Here is a 20,078-nt window from a genome sequence, read left to right as displayed (position 1 = left end):
CAGAATTCACTTTCAACTAGACTTTAGACAATAAGAGAAATAAAGCAGAGAAAAGTAGTTTAGCCCTGAATGCAAGCTGCATCCAAATACACAGTAAATCAGCCCACACTGAATCTGGACTGCCATATATAGTCTGCTGGCAGTACCAAAGTGATGGCTCTTCACATGTAATAACGCCCACTGGAATTTTATTTTTCTAGAGCCAGTAAAAGATGTGGATGGTTAAAGAAACAGTCAGGTTACAAACCTGCCTTTCAGCCAGTTTTCTGTACGTACAAGCAGGACAACTTTCAAAATAGGATAAAGCTTTACAAATAACAACGAAAGAAGAACCAAAAAGAAACAAATTCAACTCTAATCACTTAAAGCACTGTTGCACTTTAATGCAGGGTTTTCTCAAGAAGAAACATAAATATACACACCAAGACGAAAATGTATACCTGTGAGTATCTATGAAGTCATTATACTCAGAGTTAGGATCTATCTGTTCAACTGAGGTCTGGATCTCTTTATGGACATTCACAATCTCTTCTGTTACAAGACTGGTGATCTGGCTATATTCATCCAAGATTCCTTTTCTAGAGAGGAAAAAAAATTCTAGTGTATAATATGGCACTGAAGGCATAGATGGCATTGAAGATGCTTCAAACTTTCAATTTGCTGTTTCTATAAACTCTTGTAGCAACTGGCTAAAAAGGGAAAAAATAAGACAATATATTACTCAAAGAAATAACAGATCAACTGTGGCCTTTCCTTTACAGATTGGCTATAAGTGAAAAGTCCCTAAGACCATGCTCCTTGTATTGACTTCAGTGCCTCCACATACAGGGTAGCTAAACTGAAAACTGTAGAAACTATAAGGAAAAGGAACGTATACAGCTCATTGATGACACTCATCTTCACAAAGGACTTATCACGCTTGTTATAGCCCACCCTAAAGCTTTCCATGTTCTGACTGACAAAACAAATATATTCTAGCATAAGGCAAAATAAGCCATAAAATAGTATGTGTTTCCTTAAAAATTGGTTTTATTTATAATTTCAACCATCTTCTTTCAAGTACTTACTTTATGATTTGGTCATTCAGACAAAAATAAGCATAAATCACAAGTTAGCATATATTTAGAAGAAGAAACAATACCAAGCAAAGAGTTCCTGTAAAAATGTATAAGGCACCCAGCCTCGTCTTTATCAGCTTCCAAGAGTGGTAAAAATAGTTAATAGGGAACGGTAAACAAATAGGTGATACTATGCCACTGCTCTTAGTATTATCCAGTTGAGACATCCTCAGAACACTCTCCTATGCGCTTTAACTTTTAGCTTTCCATAAATGAACCCTCATAATCATTTCCCACTTCATTTTTATCTTTGACAAACATTCTAGCTTGCCAGGCTCTGAAGTATGGTGACTTTTCTTAAAATACTGATTAATTTTGGCCAGCCAAGAGGACTATGCAAAGAAAAAAGTACCATTAGGTTTTTTCCTGGATAAGATCTCAAGTTACGGTTACTACATAGAAAAAATTATGTGATTGGATTTTTTCAATACTTCTTCTGAGAAGAAAATAGATAAGAGAAGGTATTAAATCTTGCCTTGCCTGTAAACAACATGTGTGACAAGGTTTCAGAAAACAGTTCTGAGTGTGATAAAAAGACAAGTGAATGTCAACTACAGCAATGTCATGTCAAAAAGAAAGGGAATCTATGTCAATTACAAAAAAAACCAAACAAACAATTGAAAAAAAACCACCCCAATCATTAGCAATATTAATCTGCACTTACTCGAGTTTACTGAATTTACTCATCTGCAAAATGTGTGTTTCACACAGATGGCCACATCGAGCTCTACACCGGAAATCACCACCACTTTCTGTACACTAAAGACACTAGAAAGAAGTAGTTTTACAGTACATTCAGATGTCACTAAAAATGTCTGTGTAGTGACAAAAATATTTTTTACAGATTTTTACTCCAGATATAGCACAGGTGAACGGGTTCCATGGGTTCTTGTTCCATCATAAAACTCTTCAGTGAATTATCATATCTTACAATTCTGAAAAATCACCTTCATTAGAGCCCATAAATTTAATTGTAGCTTTGTCCTAGTTCCAGCTAGGATAGAGTTAATTTTCACCTGAGCTGGGAGAGGAACTGGATCTAGTGGACCCTATGGCTGGGGGACACAGCTGGGATAGGTTACTAATTAGCCAGCAGCTGGCACAGTTTCCCCAAACTGGCCAAAGGGCTGTTCCATACCCTGCGACATCATGCTCAGTATATAAAATGGGGACTGTGCTGAAGGAAATGTTTTGCTGCTTGAGAGTAAGCCGGCCATCAGGATCCATTGTGATCCACTGTACTGTAAATTACGTGCTTAAGTATATTTTGTTATTGTTTTTGTTTTCCATCTCTGTTTTCTCTTTCTCTGCTGTTCTGTTAAGCTGCTTTTATCCCAACCCATGAGTTTTGCCATTCTTTCGTTCCTGATTCTCCTCTTCATCCCACTGTGGGGGCAGTGAGAGGAGGAGTGAGTGAGCAACTGTGTGGTATGTTAGCTCCTGAGTGGGGCTAAACTACAACAGCCTTTTGCTGTGATTTTATGTACAAAATTTAGATTAAAAGGACTCTACAGAGACTACTACAAAAGTCTACTTCATTTCAATACCTGCACAAAAATCAAACTAATTAATATGATACTGCACAGGGCAGTTAATGATGTCTGCACCACGTAAACATATAAAGCACGAAATACCCAACTCTCCTTCACTTCCTGTGTGTTGAAGTAAAAACAAATGTAAATTTCAGAGAAAGTAAGAAAACAAGTTAAACGAGAGTGCCTCAGATCTAAATGAACAATACCTACAAAAAAAAAAAAAAGTAACTGCCCTTTGTTTTAGGCTAAGTTATTTAAATAACATCTCAGAAAAAAAGACCTACAGAACAGACTCCCTAGCCAACTCTCATTCTTCAGGAAAGACAAAGAGGCAGCATGGTGGTTACAAACCAGAAAAGAGGGCTTAAAGTCCTCACTGTCTGTTCAAACTTGCTGTAGTATAGCAGCTCATAGACAAAGCAAGAACAGTTAATCAGTAAGATTTTAAAGTTCTATAAGAAGACAGTGTCTTGCTAGAATGTTTAAGTAACCACTCAAAACTACCGTCTGCATTATTTGGATAGACTTCTCCAAGCACAATTATTGTCAACTGAAAGATTAAAACATCTTTATTTTGTTATCCCTTGATATACAATTGACTAATCACAGTTAATTATTTTCAAGTAATCCTATAAATTAATTAATTACTACACATATAAAATTCTGCAAGTTAAAAATATATTAAAATACATCTTACAGGGCTTTAATCATTTCTTCTTGCATCTTCTGTAGTGAATCAAGTAACAGAGGAAGTGTAGTATCATAATACTGGTGCTGATGTAACTGTGCTCCTTTCAGTGCCAACACATACTGATTATGCAACATATGAAGCTTCATAGTGGCTTTATCACACCGATCTTTGGCTTTCTCAGTCTCCTTTCCTAAGAGAAAACAAAAAAAAAGAAAAATGCACTTGGTGATTTAAAATTATACAAACTTGTAAATGACACAAATGCGGTAGATATAATATAAGTTTGCACCTTTTTCTACAGTAGTCTTTCCAAAGTACTTCTCTGAAGAAGGTAAAATCTGACTGTTTTCAAGGCATTTTTAAGACCAAATGTCTTGGTTTTCCAATTAAAAAACTAAGAAAGAAAAAACTGCTATATTTTCTTTGAGTGGAATATGAGATTCTTTATCTAAAACTATATGAAAACCCACCATCTACACAGGTATAAAAATAATGTAACTGCGAGGAATAAAGAACAAAACTCATACACATGACTACCACAAAGTCAGTATTTTATTTGCCTCAGAGCATATAAACATTTTTAATGAAGAAAGTAAACGATGTCCTACTAGATCAGATTCATGATTTATTAAAAAATGTCATTTATTATGAGCAAAAATTCTATTGCTACATATCATCCCAGTAACGCAATGGTGCAGTCTACATGAGTAGCTGAATTCTCACACGATTACTCCTGTGCAAAATGGGCAGCTTCACATTTCCTTATCGCTGTCAGTATCCTGATCAGGACACTGGCTCTGCAATCTCAGCTCTACACTACTGGAGACTAGAAGTCCTCAAGTTCATGCTGACAAGACCTGTTCAGTGCTGAATCTGAGATTTATAAGAGGTCACCTATTCTATTCTTTGCCCCAGTAATTGTACAACTATGTGGCAGATGTTTTTACGATTCTCCTAAGATCTCCCATGATGGATAACTTTGCAACTTCCTAGTATCATTCAGGTGTAGTGCTATGCCAGCTGAAAGCATTCTCCCATCTCCCTGTCTCTTCACTCTCCAATGTAAATCTTTATGGCTTTAATTTAGACCCTTACTTATATCATATCTGCCATAGGTATGAAAAATTGATTCTACCATCCTCTGCAACCTATCTTTTGTATATTAGATTACATACTCTCCTCCTCTGCCCAGTCTTCTAAATTTCATACTAACAGACTTACAGGTCTTCCCTTGCAAGTCCTGTTGTCTTTTTGCAGTTGACTGGTTCACAATCTTACACAAGTGCAACTTCAGTCAAGGCCCAAAGCCAAAGAATAACTTTAAATTCCAGACACTTCTAGCTCATTAAAAAAAAAAAAAAAAAAAGAAAAGAAAAAAAAAAAGTGTGTCTTTTTTGAATACCATACAAACATGCCACTACTGATTGCTTTTGCTTTGGCATCTGATCCTACCAAGTAACACTATTTTTTGATACTCATCTCTCATTTTATCAAATTAATTTTAACTTTACAGCTGCCCTCCAGTGCACTTGCAATCCCTTCAAGTAACAGGAATGGCTGGGAATTTAATAAACAAACTCTGAAATAAAGTAACAAAACACTGAAAGACCACCCAAACCTAATCTCAACATATATCCTGCTATGTCCCACAGGATACATTATTCTGACAGGACCTCATTAACCACCATTCTCAAGCAGCTTTATGCAAAGTTTTGCGCTTCTACTAGAATATTTTCAACTTGATCATGCATTGCCTTTGTCATAAAAGGATGTGCGATTATTTTGATGTGATTCCTTACTGAGACACATAACCTCTTACTCATATCTTTGTTATCTTCTCAATATTTCTAAATTGTCTCATTACTTTTTCAGGAACCAAAGGCATTTTAAATTAATCCTGTCTCTGCAATTATCAAGTGCAATTCACAATTATCTGCACAGATGAACACACACTAACTATACTAATCTCATTCAGACTGCTACATTTCTTACAATCTTAAAATAATTCAAGTAATAATAAAGATAGTACTTTAGCATTTCTACCACATATTGCAAAGTAGTTGAGAAAAAAAAAGGAAAAGGAAGCATTCATAGCTAAGCGTCAGAACAGAGGCTTGACCTGAGTCATACAGGGAATATATGAAGGATTATGAACTCCAATAAATTAAAATACGAAATACATTAAAGCATGTAAAAGAAAAAAAAAGTTGAGGGAAAAACTTGTAAAACAGTAACAAATCCTCTTTCATATGCACTGAAGTCAGCAAGCTTGTCAGAAAATGTAAAGGACACTCACTAAATAAAAGAAGCTGGTAGGAAAAAAAAAAAAAGAAATTTTTTTGCACCTGTGTTCACTATGAAAGACCTTCAGAAATTTTCAGGTTTAAATGTTTCTTTAGGAAAGAATCAACGCGTTTCTCTCTTTTGAGGTGTCAGAAGATGAGGTTAGAAAACAAATGAAAGAAGAAGAAATTATGAGGACTGGACACTGTTTACCTCTGGAACTTTAAAGGAATTTGAGAAAGTTTTAGCTGAAATATTATTATTATTAGTTTTTACAGGAGGAAATAGGCACTCAATGGAGTGCCCTAGGAATATCAGTTGGGTCCTGATATATGAGGTGATAGACAATGATAAAGATGCCGTCTGAAGGAAGCAAATAGGGGAACCAAACTGTGAAGAATTCAAAAAACCTTCAGATGTACTGATTAAATTACAAAATGCTAAATTATAGTGTGAATATTTAAAGAGATGCACATGGGGGAAAAAAAAAAACAAACTCTTCAAGCTTAGTAATCTGTTGAAAGCTTTCTGAACACAGTCAGGAATGAGATCTTGGGGTCAGTACAAAAAGATCAATGGAAACGTTAACTTAGTGTTCAGCAGCCATCTGACAAGATGTTATGTAGCAAAGGACTAGGTAGGGTTAATTATTATGCCACTGATTAAGCCCACACAAAACAGTATGAAGTTTTTTCACCTCAAAGGAGGAAATATTCGAAATGAAAAAGGCCATCAAACATCCAACCAAAGGCAGGGAACACAAGGAATCCAGAAAGAATGACTAAAACAAGGACTCCTGAAGCACTAGGAGGCTAAGTAGCAACACGTGAGAGGAGGGACAGTTACCAGACCATCCCAGCCTCTTTCAATGTAACAACTGTAGGGCATCATACGGAAATAGTAGGTACTTAGTTAAGGTACCTTAACAGGACTTCTTCAATTAGTATGTAGCTAACCTATGCAATCTCTTGGTCAACATTATTGTAAGCAAAAAAAAACTTGTGGGGTTTAATACTGAATGGACATGCGTACACACACACACACACACAAAAAAAAGTCCTGAAGAGATACTAAGAACTAAGAAAGACTGCACTTCTGACTTAGGAACTCCCTAGGTAACAAATTAGGTAACAAATAAACACGAAGTTGAGACAGCTGTCTATCAGTTCGTCCTCTCACATGGCTCTCTAGACATTTGCTACCTCACCACTGTCGATCACATTTTAAATACAGAGTAATAAAAATTGCTTTTCAAGGATATTATGTCTGTCATTTAATTGAAAAAACCCAACTGTTGATCTAATATCGTATGTGGAAGGAACAGATTTCTTACACCATAGTTTAGCAAAATGAACAAAGTTACTCTGCAAACAAAGACAAAACACATCTCCAGAGCTGTCACCAGATAAGTATTTTTCATTTAGGTACGACTGAAACAACCAGCTTTAAAGATTTCTGTAAAACTGTTTTGGCGAGACAACAATCTCAACTCTCTCTAGAACTTTTGCCAGAGGTACAAGGTTCTGTCTTTGGCAAACAATCAAAACTCATGTTTCATGGCAAGACTAATTTTTTTATTTCCCCAAAACATAAAAATATTGCATTATTTATTTAAAATTAATTATAGATCATTTGGAGGAAAAAAAAACAACACATCATGTCCAGAATAACATCTCAGAAGTCAGATACCACCAAATGTGCATGTCTGACATCAGTGTACCAATATAATGGGATGGTATACAATCCCACTTTCACATCTGCCTTGAGGACTAAATCCCTTCTCTACACACACTACTCCTCAGCAGAACACCTCAACTAATTCCAGAATAAACTGAAGTTACACACTTAGCTTCTAAATACAGTGGGCTACAGTGTCAACCTGCATCTGCAAAGCACGACATATACACTGTAAGGTCTTTCTGGAGAATGAGAGGCACATGGACATGGGGAAATAATGAAAGGTGACTGAAGAAGCTTTGGAGGGGAACAGCTCGAGTCGAGTTACAGTACAGGGACTGGATGAAAGAGGATAGGACAAGGCAGCTGGAAGTCAGAGATGGAAGCACCAAGTTTTGCTTTCCCTGGCCTATTCCCTTGGGAGCTACATTGGCCAGGGAAACATAAAGAGGGAGACAACGTGGTAGCAAAGGGAGGAATGCTGGATTATTTCTTGGGTTTATTGTATGTTTGGCTACTGTTACTCAAGCATGCCCTAGATTACATAATCCAAAATTTTCTCCATATGTCATAGTTTAAGGGCTTAAAATCTACAACTTGTCCACACGTCTTTAAAATACATCCCGTACCAGCTTTCAGCTCATCAAAGATCAGTATATGTCAAATTATACCATGTACCATCAGTACAGTCTTCTGACCTATGAAGCACAACAAACAGCTTTCAACAGTTAAATTAAGTTGAAAATTTACACCAAAAGTAATCACAACCACATAACTAGAGACTTATCAATACTTATCAATACAAATGAGGTTTCTCTTTCAGAAACCTCATTAATGGCTAACTATCTCATTTTCCTACCTGCCTTGAGGACTAAATTCCATACATTATTCCTCAGCAGAACATCTGAACTAACTGCAAAATAAATCAAACTATCGCATACACTCAATTTTTAAAAACAGCCTTTGGACCTATAATTAATACAAGAAACAGATACATTATTATTTCCATATTGTAATTTATTTTATAAAGCAGCAAAATGCACTGAGGCAGAGTACATAGTTGTTCTACATGTCAACCAGCACAGACAAAAACATCCAATTTTCTTTATCTGTATAATGAATTTAATAAATAGATCTAATTATAATTTTACTGACATCAGTTGTTGACAAAACTGTTTAATGTTTATAGAAACTGACATACAATGTGTCACACCAGAAACAGTATTATGAAGCTTGCAAAATTCAATTATGAAAGTTTGACATTTGCAAAGAAATGGTTGGCATTCTTTTTACAACACTCTAGACAGTCAAGTATTTCAATTTCTAGTAAAAACTCTTTTAAGATTTTACTACATACAGTACAACAAAGCCATCCAGGAAAAAAAAATGTTTGGGGCTATTTTCTATTAAAAAGGCTGATTTGCTATTCCAAAGATCTTACAATCATAAGTATTAGTCTCTTGTAGCCTAATACTCACCTAGAATGGAAGAACACAAACGGGACAAGACAACCAAGACCAACTGAGAAAAACTTCAGCTCACAATGTTCTTTTTTTTTTTTTTAAAAAAAAAAACATCAATGTGAAGTGCAAAGGCCTTAAATAAACTGGCTTTCAGAAAAAAAAAATACTGCAAATATAGAACATTTTCATACATATTTTAGATTTAAGATAAATAATTATACTGAAGAGCTCAGGTTTTTACCCCCTTACAACTTTTCTGGTTGGTCAAAAATTCTAAGTCAAGGCTCCTACTCCCTTATATATTCACTACATTTAGTTATCACTGTTTTCAATAAAATTTAACACTTGTAAGGTCTTCAAATTTGCATTATAGATTTTGACATCTTATTGAAACAGCAAAATTCTGCCTCTGCGGAACACAGTGTAAAGGACCCACTAATTTGCACAGGACAAAGATCCACCTCCTTAAGGTTACCTGTAGTGTAACATCTAAGACCCAAGTCAAGACTTGTTACAAGCTTAGCTTCTCAGATTTCAAATCCAGCTTCATGATAGCATAGGTTAAACCAATGACTGAGGCTAACATTTACTGTTGTAGTTAAATTGCTTTAATTACAGCTCTTCAGCCAAATCTTATTGGCAAGTAAACGCCCCAAAGACAAAACCATTTTCTCTAAGATGTATTTTTTCAAAGAGAAACAGCATACAGTGAAAATCTCAAGTTTGACTAAAATGAAATACAAAATTTTCCCCTCAAAATCAAAAGTTCAAACAGAAACATTTTGGATTGGTTAATTACAGAAAGATGTTGTGAGGAATTCCAAAACTCAATGTAGTAAGAAATTATTTCTTTATGTCCACACTGTAGATCAGCTGCTAGCAAAAAAGCTCAAAACTATACTTCAACGGATACACACCACCATAAGCCCTGAACTTCTGTTTCATAGCAAATTTGACAAATTAGCCTTTCAGCTCAGACGAAACCCTATACCAATGACATCCCACTCTACAGAAAGATCATATTTTTTCCTCTCAGTCTTGCTTTGCAACAATGCTAAGAAAAGCTCCTGGAAGCATTAGTTATTAAGCTATTTGCTCTTAGGTTTGCTTTGTTTTTATTTGATTTGTTTCTTCGGGACCTTCGAGGACAGGAAAGGAGAAACAAACTTTAAGTAAAAACTTGAGAAGACATAGAAAGCTAAAATCTTGCCAACATCTAAACATGTATTCATACTTGAGATGCTCTCTCAAATTTTTGCACCCTTAATCATTTGCTCTTAAAAGACAATAAATATCATAACTGCTTTTTGAGGAGGCATAACTAAAATACTAAATAGTTTTTGAAAACAACACAAATCTCTCAGAGTTAGGCACATTTGGAATGTCTACAATTAGAAATAATTTCTTGTCCAGTCTTCATAAATCTCAGAAAAAGCCCATCTAGAGTCTAATACTATGGTATTTCAAGGACTGCCCTTTGCCTCTCACTCTTGGGAACTTTAGTGATATGAACAGGTATGATCTTCAGCCTTTCAGAAGTGATTACAAAGTGGTCATAAAACAGGCAGTAGGGATCATTGTAAAGGCTTAGCTCACAACAGATCAATTAACTTTCTGGATTTATAGCTCCTGGCATTGAAACGTGGCCTTTGGCTTCAGTGCACAGTGAATGCTGTCCCATGAAGAAACACTAATGAGGATAACATCCATCTGACAAAGGAGAACATAATTTTATTACACAAATCCAGTTTTTGACAACGATTTTAACTTAGTTTCAAAAGCAGGCAGTGACACACCTGACATGACAACAGAGGGTTACATAACCCCAACAGAAACACAGTGAGAAGCACTAAAGATGCTAGAACTGTGAAAACAGAAAAGCAGCAGAACTACAGGACAAACAAAATGAAAATTGGAATGGCAATCTGAAGATGTACACGTGAACAGCGGGGGGTGGGGTAGAGAAAATCTTTATCCATAAACAAATCTATGACTAACAATTCAGAGAAACTTGGAGGACAAGAACATATGTCAAGAATTCACACAACTGCCTCTGTAGTTCAGGAAGCATAAAAAGCAAATCTACCCAAATTTCTCAGCATGGGTAAATACAGGGAAGAAAAGCAGAGGGAATGTTGTAACAACTGTGGGCCCCCATGATACCGCCAGGGAAAACCTGGACAGCATCAAAATTGACTGCAGAGCTCTGAGCACAGCCATGAAGGGCATGAGGGCCCAACATGGTGTCCTCCTCAATCCCGTCAGTGAGGGGAAAGGGTGCAAGAAGGGCACTGACAATACAGGTCAGTAAGTAGCTGCAGTGCTGATGTTGGCAACAGGGTTTTGGGTTCTACAACCATGGGACCCCGTTTGTAGACCACCATGTGCTTTTTCTTTCTTTCTTTTGTTGAACAATGGAACAATCCTCTTTGGAGAAAATATGCAAATCTTCATCACAGAAGATTGTTTCAAACAGAAATAACATTTCTTCCCTGGTTTGCTTTAGAATCTTTTATTTTTGTAAATATCAGCATGGGAATTTAAAGCTGTCAATGCATATAGTGATCTATATCCTCATAGTTCAAGTGGGCAGCGATGAAATTGCACAGAGAAGCCTACGAACTATGAAAAGAGATTTCAGGGGTTTAGGGCGTTTGGTTCAAGGGGCAGGAGCTCAAGTGATCTTCTGTTCTATACCTTCAGGGTCAGCGAGCGGCATGGAGTGGGCTTGGAAAGTTCCATTAATGAATAATTGGCTTAGAGGCTGGTGTCGAGAGAGAAACTTTGGGTTCTTTGATCATGGGGCAGTTTACTCGGCCCCTGGCCTTCTGTTTGTGGAACCCACCTTTCTCAAAGGGGGCGACAAATCCTAGCACAGGAGCTGGCGGGGCTTACCGACAGATCTTTAAACTAGCTACGAAGGGGGAAAGGGACAAAACAAGGCCCTCAAGGGAAGAGCCCAGGGGAACGGTGCTCGATCTGGGGCTGAGGCAGCTGTCTCGGCTGAAGTGCATCTACACCAATGCACGCAGCATGAGCAACAAGCAGGAGGAGCTGGAAGCGATTGTGCGGCAGGATAACTATGACCTGGTTGCTATTACTGAAACGTGGTGGGACCACTCCCACGACTGGAGTGCTGTGACAGAAGGCTACAAGCTCTTCAGAAGAGACAGACGAGGAAGGAAGGGTGGTGGTGTGGCCCTTTATATTAAAGACTATTTTGACGTTGAAGAGCTTGGGGTTGGGAATGATACAGTTGAGTGTCTATGGATAAGGATCAGAGGAAAGGCCTGTAGGGGTGACATCGTGGTGGGGGTCTGTTATAGACCACCTAATCAGGATGAAGAGAAGGACGAGGCGTTCTATGAGCAGCTTGAGCGAGTCACGCGATCGCCAGCACTCGTTCTCGTGGGAGACTTCAACTTCCCTGATATATGCTGGGAATATCATACAGCGCACAGGAACCAAAAGGTTCCTAGAGGGTGTGGAAGATAGTTTCCTTATGCAGCTGGTACGAGAGCCTACCAGGGGTGGTGCCCTGATTGCCCTACTCTTTACTAACAGAGAAGGACTGGTGGGAGACGTGAAGGTTGGGCACTGTCTTGGGCAAAGCGACCATGAAATTGTAGAATTCTCTATTCTTGGAGATGTCAGAAGGATGACTAGCAGAACGGCTATCCTGAACTTCAAGAGGGCGGACTTTGACTTGTTCAGGCTTGTTGTGAGGGTCCCTTGGGAGTCGCTCCTTAAGGGTAAAGGGGTCCAGGAAGCCTGGACGCTCCTCAAGATGGAGATCTTAAAGGCACAAGAACAGGCTGTTCCTGAATGCCGTAAGGCGAGCCATAGGGGAAGAAGACTGGTGTGGATGAACCAGGAACTATTGTTGAGGCTCCGGAAGAAAAAGAGAGTCTATGTCCTCTGGAAGAAGGGACAGGCTACTTGGGGAGATTACAAAGAAGTTTCTCAGGTATGCAGGGAGGAAGTTAGGAAGGCAAAAGCTCAGCATGAACTCAGATTGGCCACTGCAGTAAAGGAGAACAAGAAATCCTTTTACAAATGTATCAGTGGTAAGAGAAGAAACAAGGAGAATTTACACCCTTTACTTGATGCAGCGGGGAATGTGACCACTGAGGATAAGGAGAAGGCTGAGGTCCTCAACGCCTTCTTTACTTCTGCCTTTAATAGGCAGATCAGTTATCCTCAGGGCACTTTATGCCCTAATCTGAGAGCTCCTCCTCCATCTGGACTGCCACAAGTCCATGGGACCGGACGGGCTCCATCCTAGAGTGCTAAGGGAGTTGGTGGGGGTGATTGCCGAGCCGCTCTCAGCCATCTACCAGCGCTCCTGGTTATCTGGGGAGGTCCTGGCGGATTGGAGGCTTGCTGATGTGACTCCCATCTACAAGAAGGGCCGTAAGGAGGATCCGGGGAACTACAGGCCTGTCAGCCTGACCTCAGTACCCTGGAAAGTTACGGAGCAAATCATCTTGGGTGAGATCACTTGGCATATGCGTGGCATCCAGGAGATCAGGCCCAGCCAGCACGGGTTCACGAAAGGCAGGTCGTGCTTGACCAACCTCATTTCCTTTTACGACTGGGTGACCAGACTGGTGGATGAGGGAAAGGCTGTTGATGTGGTCTACCTGGACTTCAGCAAAGCCTTTGACACAGTCTCTCACAGTATTCTCCTAGGGAAACTGGCTGCCCGTGGACTGGGTAGGTATACCCTTCTTTGGATAAAGAACTGCTAGGGAGCCGTGCCCAGGGGGTAGTAGTTAATGGAGTCAAGTCCAGCTGGCAGCCTGTTACAAGTGGTGTCCCCCAGGGGTCGGTACTTGGGCCCATCTTGTTCAGTATCTTTACTGATGACCTAGACGAGGGGATTGAGTGTACCCTCAGTAAGTTTGCAGATGACACCAAGTTGGGTGGTGGTGTTGATCTGCCTGAGGGTAGGGAGGCCCTTCAGAGGGATCTGGATAGGCTGGATCGCTGGGCTGAGCTGAATGGGATGAGGTTCAACAAGGCCAAGTGTCAGGTCCTGCACTTTGGCCACAATAACCCCATGCAGCGCTATAGGCTCGGAGCCGAGTGGCTGGAGGACTGTGAAGAGGAAAGGGACCTGGGGGTGTTGGTTGATGCTCAGCTGAACATGAGCCGACAGTGTGCCCAGGTGGCCAAGAGGGCCAACGGCATCCTGGCCTGCATTAGAAATAGTGTGGCCAGCAGGAGCAGGGAGGTAATCATCCCCCTGTATTCGGCGCTGGTGAGGCCACACCTCGAGTATTGTGTTCAGTTTTGGGCCCCTCACTACAAGAAAGACATCGAAGCCCTGGAACGTGTCCAGAGAAGGGCAACAAAGCTGGTGAGGGGTCTGGAGCACAAGTCTTATGAGGAGCGGCTGAGAGAGTTGGGATTGTTTAGTCTGGAGAAGAGGAGGCTCAGGGGAGATCTCATTGCACTCTATAGCTTCCTGAAGGCAGGTTGTGATGAGCAGGGGTTTGGCCTCTTCTCCCAGGCAACAAGCAGGACCCGAGGAAACGGCCACAAGTTGTACCAGAGGAGGTTTAGATTGGACGTGAGGAAAAACTTTTTCTCCCAAAGAATGGCCTGCCCAGGGAGATGGCGGAGTCGCCGTTGCTGGGCAGTGTTCAAGAGGCGGCTTGATGAGGAGCTACAAGATATGGTTTAGTAGCTGTGGCAGCAATGGTAGTGGGAAGACGGTTGGACTAGATGATCTTATAGGTCCCATCCAACCATGTGATTCTATGAATTCTATTAGACATTTCCCTATGTTTATAGTAGCAGTTTTTCAAACAATTTCCCATAACTGCATTTATCTTCCTATCTACATATTTTTCAGCATTTTCAGTACCAGAGGTTATTTCTGAACATTTTGGTGTCTCCACATTTGTTTATCAATAGCAAACCTCCCATATAGTCACTTCCTTATTTATTTCAACTCCAGGGACAGATATTTTCACAGAACATTATTTCATTGTACCTGGAAAATAACACTCTTTTATATTATTTGTTTGCATTACTCTACTGAACACATCCTTTGTACTCATGAATGAGATGACCAAAGCGCTCAAATAGGCCTTCTTCTAACAACATTTAAAAGGAATAAAATAATTTTACACTAAAGGATTCTAAAGCTCGACTTAAATCTGCTGCCACAGACTGATAAGTCGAGGGAATACTAGTGGGATGGCAGCATGATCTTTCTCTTAAGCAAGTTTTAGAAAGCATTAAGGACTTCTTAAGTTAAAGCAAACAATTTCAAAACCTAGATATGACAGGAAAAAGATTACCCTTACAGTGATAAATCAAGCCAATGCAACTATATATATTCAGGGTAACTGATTCCCAAGATGAATTACAGAATCATAGAATAGTTTGGGTTGGAAAAGACCTTTAAAGGTCATCTAGTCCAACCCCCCTGCAAGGAGCAGAGACATCTCCAACCATATCAGGTTGCTCGGAGCCCCGTCCAACCTGACCTTGAATGCTTCCAGGGATGGGGCAGCCACCACCTCTCTGGGCAACTTCTTCCAGTGTTCCACCACCCTCATTGTAAAAAATTTCATTCTTAAGTCTAGTCTGAATCTACCTCCTTCTAGTTTAAAACCATCACACCTTGGCCTGTCACAACAGGCCCTACTGAAGAGTCACAACAGGCCCTACTGAAGAGTTTCTCCCCATCTTCAGGCTGGAGAGGTGGGCTCATGCAAATCTCATGAAGTTCAACCAGGCCAAGTGCAAGGTCCTGCACCTGGGTCGTGGCAATCCCAGGCATAAATATAGGCTGGGCAGATAATGGATGGAGAGCAGCCCTAAGGAGAGGGACTTGGGAGTGCTGGTGAATGAGAAGTTTAACACAAGCAGACAATGTGTCCTTGCAGCCCAGAAGGCCAACCACATCCTGGGCTGCATCAAGAGGAACGGGGCCAGCAGGTTGAGGGAGGTGATTCTGCCCCTCTACTCTACATAGCCCAGGATACAATTGGCTGCAAGCACACACTGCCAGCTCATGTTGTGCTTCTCGTCCACCAGTACCCCAAGCCTTCTTCTCAGGACTGTTCTCAACCCATTCTCTGCTCAGCCTGTATTGATGCTTGGGATTGTCGCGACCTGTATGCAGGACCTTGCACATGGTCAAATGTTTTCTCATGGCAAGTCTGAACTTCCTCTGGCACTGCTTTGAGCCTTTCCCATGCATCCTGCCACTGGATGCCAGGGAGAAGAGATCAGCCCCTCCCTCTCCACTTCACCTCCTCAGGAAGCTGTACAGGGCAATAAGGTCACCCCTCAGCCTCCTTTTCTCCAAACTAGACAAATTCAGAATCCTTAGCTGCTCCTCACAGGAGATGCCTCCTCCGGAGGCATTCAAAGACCTTCATAGTCTTCTTAAATCGTGAGGCCCAGAACTGCACACAGTACTCAAGATGAGGCTGCACCAATGCTGAATACAGCAGGATGATCACCTCTTTTGACCGGCTGGCTACGCTGTGTTTGATGGCCCCAGGATGCAGTTTGCCCTCTTGGCTGCCACACACGCTGCTGACTGCAGTTGAGCTCAGTGTCAACCGGCACCCCAGATCCCTTTCTGCAGGGCTGCTCTCCAGCCACTCCTCTCCCTGTTTGTACTTGGGCCTAGAAGTCAGAAGACTTTAAAATTAATTTATACCGATCTACAAAGCATTTTTTTTTATGCAAACTGCTGCAATTAATCTAGGATGGCTTTGACTGTTAGTTCTGTCTCAGGAAGGAAACTTGGAAATTTATTGAGTGACCAGCCTTATCATCACTCTCCAGATAAAGAGATGCAAACACAGTGCTCTTCACAAGACCAAAATCACAAAGATGGACATAAAGAAGATAGGATCTTGGCTTTTAATATCTGAGGTCTTGTCTCCATTTACAGCTTGTAAGAGGCTTACATGAATTAAAAAAAAAACAACCATTCACTCACTCCTCCACTCAACTTATTTCTGAGAAGAGAGTAAGTTTTTCCCCAACCTTATCTAACAAATTAATGACTGCAAATAATAAATAGTTTTCTAATGGGAAAAAACTACCTGTATACACTTACAGATTTCAAATTTACAGAATATCAGACCTAAACTTCTGAGTTAATAGTTTAATAAATTATCTGCTTAAGATAAACAAATAACATAGTATAAAAACAGCAAAAAATAAAATGCAATCTTTCGAACTGCTGTCAGATGTTTGAGCTAATAAGCACCACTATTAAATTCTCTCACACTTACATGTGCTGGTCTGTGAGGACTGAGGAGAGCAAACCCTAGGGCTGCATGTCCGTGTCAAATGGAAACAATATGCTCAAGCTGGTCCCACACTCCACAAGAAGTTACCAAGACCTCTTGGCTCTGCACTCCCCAGGGCTTCCTGCTCTAGAACTTTTATTTTACTCACAAGAAACAACCCCAGCTCTTGCAAGTACTGGCAGTGTCTATGAGTTGAAAAGCTTACAATAGGGTATTAATTTGAAATCCACCCAGCCTGCTGATGTCTGTGAATAAGACAGAGCAGCCGATGTTATTTGTTTCATCTTAACAATGTGAGAGTTTCAATCAAAAATAGACTCAAAAAACACCCTACTAAGCATTTCCCTGATCTCAGCAACAACTAAAGGCAACACATGCCACCAGGAAATGCAGCAGTATAATCACAATTTTACAGGTATCTCAGAATGAATGCATGAGTCATCTAATAAAAGTATTTTCTGGCCACTCAGCTATTACAAAGAATAGTAGGACAGTAATTTGATTTAATGAAAGCTTTTTCAACAGCTTCCTTATTTATCATAGATACAGCTTATGCTGTCACGCAACTTCAGTATGTGTCACAGAAGCCACATCAATTCTGAGGTATTAAATCACAAAAGTTGCAAGGATCAGAAAATATTCTTCCAGCAGATGCAATGCTGTATAATGTGCTACGTGTATTGTTAATATTTCTAGTCTCCTCTAAATCACAACATTTTCAGGGAACACCAGCCAACCCAGAGAATTCTAGTACAATATTTTTTATGCTGCTGCAGCAGCACAAAATGAAATTATGAAATTAAATACTTAGAATCAATATATTTTTACTTTACTATTTACTTCAGATCCATTCTGTCACATAAGAATGTTGCAAAATAGTTCCTACATTCAAACAGTAATTAACTAGTGACAAGAATACAATAAACATCTAAAGGATGTATTTACAAGAAATCTGTACATTTTGCTAAATATTATATTGTATTAAAATCCAGTATGAACCTCCCAAAGTTACACTGGCTCTATTCCAACTTGCAATATTAACATATAAGAGCAAGTACTTTACATTTAAACATCCAACACCAAAACCAGCTACATAAATAGATGCTGAATTGTTAAGAATGCATGCCTTCCAATTCTTTTTTTTTTAAACATAAGCAGAAGAGCAAATTATTGTTTATGATTTCATGTAATCCTAACTTCCTTATTTAAGCTTTTTTTAAAATAACAATAGTGTTTAATCAAAAAAAAATAATCAAAGATTAAAACATTGGAAACCCCCACAGACATACTCTGAACTACATTCAATAAAGACGCACAGTTCTGCAGAAACAAAAACAATTATGGAAATAGCACACTTAAGTAGAAGCAGTTACTGATCCAATCAAATGGGATTCAAACTGTAATGAGATATCACACTTGACTTCTACAACTATTTTGCAGTTTCCATTTTCTGTTTTTTACTCATTAATTATGAAACTTTTTTAGAAGCTTTGTGACTTTTTTAGCCAAAAAAAATTCTTGATCATTTGGAATAGATTTTGTTTTGATATGTTTTCGATATGTTTTCCTGCAGCAGCAACGTCAACATGTCACAATCTATCTACCTTGTTACTCAGCAGCACAGCATTGTAGGCTTAGAGTTGTATACAGTCTCTGAGTGTTATTTTGGACTGCTATTTTAAGAGGTTTACATCATTTTTTCTCAATATCACAAGATTTCAGAGGGCTGTCCATTTCATTATGGAATATAATAAGTTGTTATCTTACATTTTGATCCAACGACCTCTACATGTCCTAATGCTCCAATTCTGCAAAGGAACATGCTGTGCAAAGGAACACGTTCCCAATGCATAGGTGCTTGGTTGGCTTTTTTTACAAAGCTTTCCAATCCAGAAGAGACTATTGGAATTAATCTATCCATAGTCCTAGTTGCTGACTATGCCTCAATAGAGAAGCACTGAAGTAGCTCAGCTTGCTGACTTCATCCCCTCTCAGCTTGCTTTCTCTCAACATACATTAAAAATGTAAGCATTAAGAACTGAGAAAAAAGCAAAAAACTGTCAACCAACTGGGTGAAACCAATCAGACTGTCTGACACCTGGGGTCTGCATGCCCAAGAACAACCAACCAGGCTGCATTTGTGATTCCCATAGTAATCACTGGTCCAGACAGGAGCAGCAACACATGACTAAACGGAGTAATGGCTAGAACAAACAAGATAAAATCAGTCACTTCTGTCAACACTGCATGTCAACACTGGTGGCCACAACACAGCAGTGCAATCCAGACTAAGGACCAAGTGACAGCCAAGGCTCAGTGGTGCACTCTCTGCAAGACAACTGTCCCACTGCTTCCCTGATGCTCAAGCAGAGGCTGTGCTAGCAGAGGGTTCCCCAGCACAGCTCCTGAGCCACATCTTAAACGCTTTCATCTTTCTCCAGATCTGGAGAGCACAAAGCTTTCCATAACGAAGCTCCTGCATCCTTCAGAAAGCAGTTGCCTTTTCTTCACTATGGAACTATCCAAAAATTCCCACCAGCTGCATCCCCATTGCCAAAATACAAATAAAACCTGTAACTAACCAGTATCATTATTCAGTGCTTAATCCTTATTCCTACTACTCTTTCCACAGGTCCTCTTTGTGCTTTTAGCAAAAAGTGAAAATAGCTGTAAATCCTGCATTAGGGGATCAACATGTTGATTCAAACTGAGTGGCCTGTTAGCTGGTGGAAAGCCTGACATCCAGTAATTCAAGTTTACCTGAGAATACTGCAGAAAACCATAAAAACAACTACTACTGCAGAAGATCACTTTCCACTGTCTATAATTCTGCCAGGCTTTAACCTTTTCAGTTAATATCCTCTACTGTGTGTTTAGCCAAGCATTTAATATCACTTTTAACAACTCAATCAGAAAACAGGGAAACAATTCTCTTCCCAAACTAGAGAACCACTTACACCTCTTTCATTAGTGGTTCTAGCAAACCTACTTTCTCACTAGAAGATGGCTTTGCTGTTCCAAAA

At 39.6% G+C, this 20,078-nt stretch overlaps 1 protein-coding gene across 4 annotated transcripts in view; it reads right to left on the bottom strand.

Moving 5' to 3' along the window:
• FER (FER tyrosine kinase) overlaps positions 1-20,078 on the bottom strand; it is a 180,661-nt gene that overhangs the window by 131,982 nt on the left and 28,601 nt on the right. For all 4 annotated transcript variants that reach the window (XM_086770908.1, XM_086770909.1, XM_086770911.1 and 1 more), the window contains exons 6-7: positions 3,351-3,534; positions 441-578 (exon numbers count right to left, since the gene is read on the bottom strand). In XM_086770908.1, coding sequence (XP_086627034.1) covers positions 441-578; positions 3,351-3,534 — 322 coding nt within the window. The remainder of the gene's footprint in view (positions 1-440; positions 579-3,350; positions 3,535-20,078) is intronic.

Source organism: Chlamydotis macqueenii, chromosome Z (assembly GCF_036417535.1).
Source record: "Chlamydotis macqueenii isolate bChlMac1 chromosome Z, bChlMac1.mat, whole genome shotgun sequence".
Taxonomy (NCBI): Eukaryota; Metazoa; Chordata; class Aves; order Otidiformes; family Otididae; genus Chlamydotis; species Chlamydotis macqueenii.
This window is presented reverse-complemented; position numbering and strand designations above follow the sequence as displayed.